This window comes from Zootoca vivipara, chromosome 2 (assembly GCF_963506605.1).
Source record: "Zootoca vivipara chromosome 2, rZooViv1.1, whole genome shotgun sequence".
In the NCBI taxonomy this organism is placed as follows: Eukaryota; Metazoa; Chordata; class Lepidosauria; order Squamata; family Lacertidae; genus Zootoca; species Zootoca vivipara.
In genome coordinates, this window is record NC_083277.1 from 96,672,016 (window position 1) to 96,679,913 (window position 7,898).

Here is a 7,898-nt window from a genome sequence, read left to right on the forward strand (position 1 = left end):
CAGGGCTGGCTCTTCGTAGACCCCCGGTGGCGCAGGGCACCATGGTGCCGGCCCGCCCGCTGGCCGGCCGGTCCGCTGCGCGCGGCGCCCACCTGCCCACCGCGCTGGGAAACGGGGCGGGAGGGCGCCGGAGAGATCGCGCTGTGCCTGCCCGCCTGCCCGCCGCGCAGCAGCGCCGCGCCCACCCGCCCACCGCGCTGCGAAATGGGGCGGAAGGGCGCGGAGAGATCCGGCGCACAATGGCGACAGGGGCGCTTAAGACGCCGCTGTACCTAAGAATGAAATTGGGGGAAAGGGAGCTCAAATGCACATTTAGTCAGAGACTTGTTTGCTGGCACACAAAAAATAAAGCTATCCTTTTTATTGGCCCATTGTATTCCCAAGTGGATAAAAGGCATAAACAATGTCTCTCCGGCTCTAGGTAGCAGAGAGAGAATCAATTGAGATGCAAGAGAAGCTGGACCGACTTCAAGAAGAGAAAGAGAGGCTCCTCAACGGCCTACTTGAGGCAGAGTGAGTCCTGTTATGTAATATGGAACTTGAACGCTCATGCAGTACAGCTGGTAAATTATACATGCTTCCTTGTGGTTGCATTTCCCCTCTTTTGAAAGGACCAGTCACAGAGTAGCCACAAGGACTGTAAATCAGATTTCCTTTTCTCACAGCCTCAGAGCTGAACAGACAGCAGCTTTCATGCCTGGAACAATTGGTTTGCTCACCACAATTGCTACTGTACTGTTCAGGGCCTTCTAGATGATTTCTTTTTTAAAGCAACAATTCTACTCTTCTCAGTATTTTTGTGAGATCCACATATCCACCTGTACCACTTATATTATGAGTTCACGTTACATAGACAATAGTAATTTAGTTTTTTGGGAAATGCAATCTCTCCTACCAAAATCTCTCTGCACCCAACTTCCCCCAAAAGCATGCCTGTTGTGATAGTGAGTTTTGTGTACGGCGTGCAGTTTGCTTGAGGGCCCAGGCTCCTCTTGGCTAGTGAGATCAGCTGTATGATTCTGTGGCCTCTTTGTAACTAATTTATAAGGTAAAGGTAAAGGGACCCCTGACCATTAGGTCCAGTCGTGACCGACTCTGGGGTTGCGCGCTCATCTCGCATTCTTGGCCGAGGGAGCCGGCGTATAGCTTCCAGGTCATGTGGCCAGCATGACAAAGCCGCTTCTGGCAAACCAGAGCAGCACATGGAACGCCGTTTACCTTCCCGCTGTAGCGGTTCCTATTTATCTACTTGCATTTTGACGTGCTTTCGAACTGCTAGGTTGGCAGGAGCTGGGACCAAGCAACGGGAGCTCACCCCGTCACAGGGATTCGAACCGCCGACCTTCTGATCAGCAAGCCCTAGGCTCTGTGATTTAACCACAGCGCCACCTGGGTCCCACTAATTTATATTACCTTGAAAACTAATTTATATTACCTTGAAAACTAATGAAAACTAATTTATATTACCTTGAAAACTGATGCAGATCAGAGCCAAAGGAACCGCTTTAGTGCTCTGTATAAAACCTTTCCACCCCCCTTGCCTTTTCTCCTTTTAGGTGTCAGATGATGCAATGGGAGAAGAAAATACAGCTGGCCAAAGAGATGCGTGCAGCAGTGGATTCAGAGACAGGGCAGGGTGAGATCCTAGCCATGAAGTCAGAGATCCACAGGATGCAGGTGACATAGAAAGGGCTGGGTAGACAAATCTGCTCATTACCTAGCCTGGCAAAAGTATCAGAAACCTCAGCAAGCTGGTGGAAGCCTAGTCTAAGGCACTGAGGCAGAGAGCATTTCAGCCTAATCAACATTACCTCCTGCCTACACAGTAGACTTCTGGTGATCCTTTCCTGTTCTGCTGATGTATCTATTATGATGGAAGACAATGTAGGAAGGAAAGTTGCACATATAATATATATGTGGGGGCCTGGTGACTTTTTGTGCCAGATAGATCCAATACCTGTAGTGGGGATAACCAGTTTCTGGCAGGAGAAACACAGATCCTGCAATCGGGATAATTAATAAGCAGATCAATAGGTGTTGTTTTTTTCCAGGTGTGTTTAATGAATTTCATTCTAGCTGCCAACCTTGCCTTCTTCTAAGGACTGGCAGAAAACACATATCCCTTGGATAACAGAGGCACTGTGATCCACTGAGAGGGCACCTGCATTTCATATTGGAGTGTTGGTCGCTAGCTCATAGCTCATGGCATTCTGCAGCCAATAGTTGAGATTCTTTGAAAACACTAACCATTCTAAAGCCTTTTGCCGAATGTGCAAATCAACACTGTCGTTGGACTTTGGGGAAAATTCTGTGCTTTAAGTGTATGGCGTTTATGCAACCCACGTTGCACAAACCTTAGGACTGCTGATGCTCATGTGTTCGCTGTGCCCTGTCTGATAGCTAAAATGCAATGCATAGAAAAGTGGCATCTGCCTCATGTGTGACTTCTAGGTGTATCCAGTACGTTTGCGCCTCTCTCGCCCTGCACTGTAGGTAAGGTACCAGCAGCTGATGAAGCAACAGGAGAAGCTCATGCGAGATATGGAGGCAGCTGTTGCCCGCCGAGAGTCTATTGTGATTCGTGGAGAGGCACAGAGGAAAATGAGTAGCAAAGTGTTCACCAAGGGCGATTTCCATTACAAGAAGCTGGAGCTAAAGAAAAAGATCAAAGAGACCCAGAAGGTCAGGAAATAAAAACAGGTGGCAATAGCTCAGTAAGGCCATGTAGAAGGGATACCCTAATCACTTTTTTTTTTTTTGCTTTATAGGCTACTACCGTAGGAAACTGCTCAAAAGTATATTAAAAATCGGACTCTTATCTGACCAGCTCATTTTTGTACAGTGTGTCTCCAAAATAGCAAAAAGAGCTGGTGCAGTTTCCATCTTACCCTGTGTCCTTTTCCCAGTTAGTGTTCTACTTCCAGACTTCCTATCATAGAAGTTAGTGTCTTATTAAAGAGGTGCCAGCCTTCTAATGTCCCTTGTCTTTATCTGGACAAATCATCTCAAAACATCCCTCTGCATGGCTGCTACCAGGGGCTGCCATTTCTCTAGTGGGCCCCTGAACATAATATGAGATAATGTTGGGCTTCTGTTCATGAGGAATTAGGCTTAGGTAGGAACAGCAACTCTACAAAGAAGCAGCCAGGATCTTCCCAAATCCAAGAGAGACTTGAGATGTAGCATCTTCAGCCCACTTGCAAAGGATAGCAGGATAGCTAGTCTTACTTGATCACATTCTCCCATCTCTGCCCACGTTAAAAGCTGCAGCTCTTCATTAAGAACAGTAGGAAGATGGCATTATATAGCTTATCAATAGTCTCAGTTGTAGACTCTAACATCCACATATACTGAATCTCACAGATTGCTTTATTGAAACAACCAAATCCCTAAGTCATTCTGTATTATTAGTTGCCCTTGCAGCAAACTAAATACTGTCTTATATTAGCACTTCAAATGTTGTACTGTATAAACTTTGCCGCCTTCCTGCCTTTCACAAATAATTAACCTTCTGAAATGAAATGCTAGACAGAGCAGGAAACGTCAATTCTTACTAAGTTGCTATAAAGGGAGAAGAATAGAAAATAGCGAGACCCTCAAGTTTGCCTGCCCTACATGTGCAGAATCTCGGAAAAAAATCTGATTTAACAGCCTTCCTGGTCCACAGCAGGCAGTTTGAAATATACATTTATTCCACACTAGGATCTCCTAGCAAGGTTTGCTTTCCTGTAATCAGCTGGAAGTTGAACTGAAACACCACACAGTATAATACTGTATTATCCACCAGTGCCCATGACAAATATCTTTCTTTAGTGTATTCTCAGATGTAAGTCCTGTTCAGCAAAAACAAACAAACAAACAAAACCCTCCTGCAGCTTTAATTAAAAACTCCTCCTTGTACTTCTGTCTTCTTATTGCTTCCTGTTCAGTATGGCAGCAGCATTACTGATGCGTAGCTTCTAAACCCTTAATCAGTTCCAGGATGCATCATCTTTATTCTCAATAAAAAGTGAGTGGACAGAGGACGGCAAAACAACTAGTATGAAAGCCGCCAGAGATTGCTAAAATGCCTTCCTGAGGCTGCCAGCTCCAAGCCCAAAGAGGACATGTCTAGAAAGAGAATATTAGAGCCTTTTATTATTCAGTTCAAAGAACATTTTCAAAATGTGGTTTAAAATGCAATGAACTAGAACAGTAACACAATTGGACAGATCCCATTAAGAGACTGTCAATAGAAGGCCCCCGGGTTCCTGCTGGCCAGATGGCGGGAACACCTGCATCTTCATTGCTTTTGTATGCTAAGGGAAGGCAGAGCTTGAAATATGAGACATTTTATCCATTCCATGTTTACGGGAAAGCATGTGCGCCATTACCTATTAAGCATGGCGTGAAATTTTACTCTGCTGCAAGACATATGGATTCTCATCAGCTATCCAATATGCACCCATATATCAAAGCTCCTCGTGACAGTGTACATGCATTTTCCTATGTTCGAATAGCTACTGTTTAATAAAAGTGTAATGCGTGATGCTACCCCGAGATAGTCTCTTACAGGCCTATCTGGCATGTGGGTTGCACTAAAAGGCATAGAGTCTTTTCCCTTCCACTTCTCTTCCTCTAGCATGCTGAGGAGTGCAACAAAACCATCTTTGAACTTGAGAATTCCCAGGTGAGCCTCGCTACTGCACTTCAGGATAAGCACAATGACATCTCCCTCTTGAACATGGAATATAATAAGCTTGAGACAGACGTGGATCATCTGCAGGAGAAGAAACGGCAGGTGAGCAGAACAGGGCTTCTCTGTAGCACATTTTCCAGCTTCTTCTGTGGCTGATTGATGTATCCTTTCTGTTTGTTCATAGCCATTTATACTCAGGTTGAGTTGGTTCATGTGCATGTATAATAATGCACAATACACAAAGCTAATTCCAATATTAATACATTTATTCTTTTCTTATATTTTCTTACTGCTTCTTCTTGTGCCAGCAGTCTACATCAGCTGTGTTGTTCTCGATACCTTGGGTACTTTTCTATTCTTACCTAAGGATTGTGTTATACAGGGCCTTACAAGAAGAAGCAGTAAGAAAAGATAAGAAAAGAGAAATGTATTAATATTGGAATTAGCCCCATAGATTATACATCGTACATATGAACATACTGAATTAGACCTTTACGATAGGAAATAACCAGTAAAATTTTCACAGTTATTATCATATAGCCTGTTGGGCTTTCTGTATTGTGACAACTGTATTCGCGTAGCAAGGTATTGAATTTGTTTTGACTTTGGTATAATAATGCAAGCATTCACTTTTGGAACTCCCTTGCAGTGCCCACTATGTTGTTTCACTGTCCCCTGCACTTGGGGACCTTGTCTATTAAAGGACTAGGTCTCTTGATAGTCAGAAGGAACAGATTTTTGGGAAGCAGTTCTTCCCAACCTCAAGGACCTGCTGCGCAGGGCCCTGTTCACCATTGCCTTGCCTGTAGACTTTTGTTTCTTGTAACGTATTTGATGTTCCTTTTCTAAGAACCTTGCAGATATTGTGGCCAACCAGGGGCGCCTGAAGCACCTGCGGTCAGTGAAGGAAGGACGCTATAACCCAGTTTGCCGCGGTGAGTTAATGGTCCGCATCGAAAGGCAGAAGCTGGAGGAGCGACTTCACAGCATTCACATCATCCTCCATCAAATCGGGCAGGAGCATCCACAGCACAAGGCGGCATTGAAGTTGCTCACCCAAAGCCTAAACCATAGGCTGGGCACACCAGCAGTATAGTAGCAGGGGGGCGGGGAAACTAAGACTGAAACTTTTACATTTTGGATATTTCACAAATAAAAATGTTTTTGAGAATGATTTGGAACAATTGTTGCTCATCGTTTAGTGGATAGTTAAACATGAAAGAGCAAATATGGTCAACGTGGCAATAAATAAATAAATAGAAGTGTGTCAGTCTTGAACTCTTTGATTTTTGCTCTTTTCTTTCCGTTCTGGAACAGCAGGCTGTTAAGGATCAATTTATTGTTTGTTGACTTAGGTTACTGAGGACAGAAAATCTGTCATTAATCTATGGCATAGACAGCTAGTGTGGTGCCCTCCTAGTGCTGATGGATTCCAACTCCTATGAGCCCAAGCCAGCATGGGCAATAGGGATGAGGGGAATTGGAATCCAGCAGCAGCTGAAGGCCCATAGGTTCCTGATCTAAACCCTTAATACACGAAGGGAGAGTTGCAGAATTTGGGTCCCGTAATTTTTCTGCTGATCAGGATACTTAAAATGGACTACCACCAGGCTGCAAAGATACCAAGTCACACTATAAAAAGTGTTCTTCCTCATTTTTAATACACAGGTATTTATTTTTGTTTTGCTTCCCTTGGTTGAATTTATTTTTTCCCTATATTGTATCCTAAGAGGCTATTTAGGTTTAGAGAAGCTAAACAGACTATGCTGCTTCTTTTATAAAAACAATTTTAAGGAACGGATCATGCTATCCAGGGCCCCATTTACCCATCTCCAGATTATCTTCTCTACAGTGTTCCAACTTAAAACAGAACACCAGAACTGAAAACATTTCCCCACTTGTACCCAGTTGTAGAGGGGATTACCAAAACCCACTTCCAAAAATTATCTGATTGCAGGTGTGGTAGGGAATGTGCTAGAACAATGTCTTGCCTCAGGAAGAGAGACAATAAACAAGCTTAATCCAGACAAGACTGAGGTACTGTTAGTACGGTAGTTCCCTAGACCAGATAGATTAGGAGGTAGCCTCCTCTGAGAGAGGTTACCCTCCCTCTGAAGGAGCAAGCACACAGTTTAGGGGATACTAGTGGATCCATTACTGCTGCTTGAGGCCCAAGTGGTGCAGGGTGCCTTCCACCAACTTTAAAACTATAGGCCAGGCATAGCCAACCTTGGCTCTCCAGATGTTTTGGAACTACAACTCCCATGATCCATAACTAACAGGGTCAGTGGTCAGGGATCATGGGAGTGGTAGTTCCAAAACATCTGGAGAGCCAAGGTTGCCTTTGCCTGCTACAGGCACTCAGCTAGGGGGATTTTCTTTTCTTTTTTTGCTAAAGTGTTGGTTCAGAGTTCTATACTGTATGTGAACACATACCTTGTCATCCATTTGGGGTACAAAATGTGTGGCTGAAACAGCTTTTCGTTGTAGAAAAAAAATACACTAGTTCTGTGGGCACACCTGTATACAGTCCAATGTGAACCTCCAGCCTGCTGCCTGCTGCCCAAATTCGACTATCATCAGGCCCATTCCACCAAGCATGCCTACCAGCTCTGCACCGGTTGTTATGTGACATATACAGTAGAATGCCAGATGTGGGGCAGGCAAGGGCGGGGCTTGGCCCAAAGGCACTTTGCAGGCAGTGTTGATTGGCAGCACCTGTAAAGCCTTTCTCCCAGCGCATCTCCCAGGGCTTCAGGAGAGTTGTGTGTAAGGGTGGCAAAGTGAAGTACCCTTCCTTATCCACCAAATCTGGTATCTGAAGAAGTGTGCATGCACACGAAAGCTCAAACCTTTGACAAACTTAGTTGGTCTCTAAGGTGTTACTGGAAGGAATTATTATTATTATTATTATTATTATTATTAATTATTATTATTATTATTATTATTATTATTCACCAAATCTATGCTTCAGTTAAGAGCAGGCTTCCTCAACCACGGCCCTCCAGATGTTTTGAGACTACAGTTCCCAGCATCCCTGACAGCTGGTCCTGCTAGCTAGGGATCATGGGAGTTGTAGGCCAAAAACATCTGGAGGGCCAAGGTTGAGGAAGCCTGGGTAAGACCAACCGTCCGTTTTGCACACCACTTCCCAAACCGGCAGCAACAAGTAGCAAGCGCGCGCGCGCGCACTCGAGGAAGCGGACTAAAAACTTGCGAA

The 7,898-nt window shown here is 44.6% G+C and overlaps 1 protein-coding gene across 1 annotated transcript in view; it reads left to right on the forward strand.

Moving 5' to 3' along the window:
• Positions 1-5,951, forward strand: part of CCDC40 (coiled-coil domain containing 40) — a 28,501-nt gene extending 22,550 nt beyond the window's left edge. The window contains exons 17-21 of the mRNA XM_035107953.2: positions 422-513; positions 1,557-1,677; positions 2,494-2,682; positions 4,622-4,780; positions 5,529-5,951. Of these exons, the coding sequence (XP_034963844.2) occupies positions 422-513; positions 1,557-1,677; positions 2,494-2,682; positions 4,622-4,780; positions 5,529-5,774 (807 nt within the window). The 3' untranslated portion in view covers positions 5,775-5,951. The remainder of the gene's footprint in view (positions 1-421; positions 514-1,556; positions 1,678-2,493; positions 2,683-4,621; positions 4,781-5,528) is intronic.
• The last annotated feature ends 1,947 nt before the right edge of the window (positions 5,952-7,898 follow it).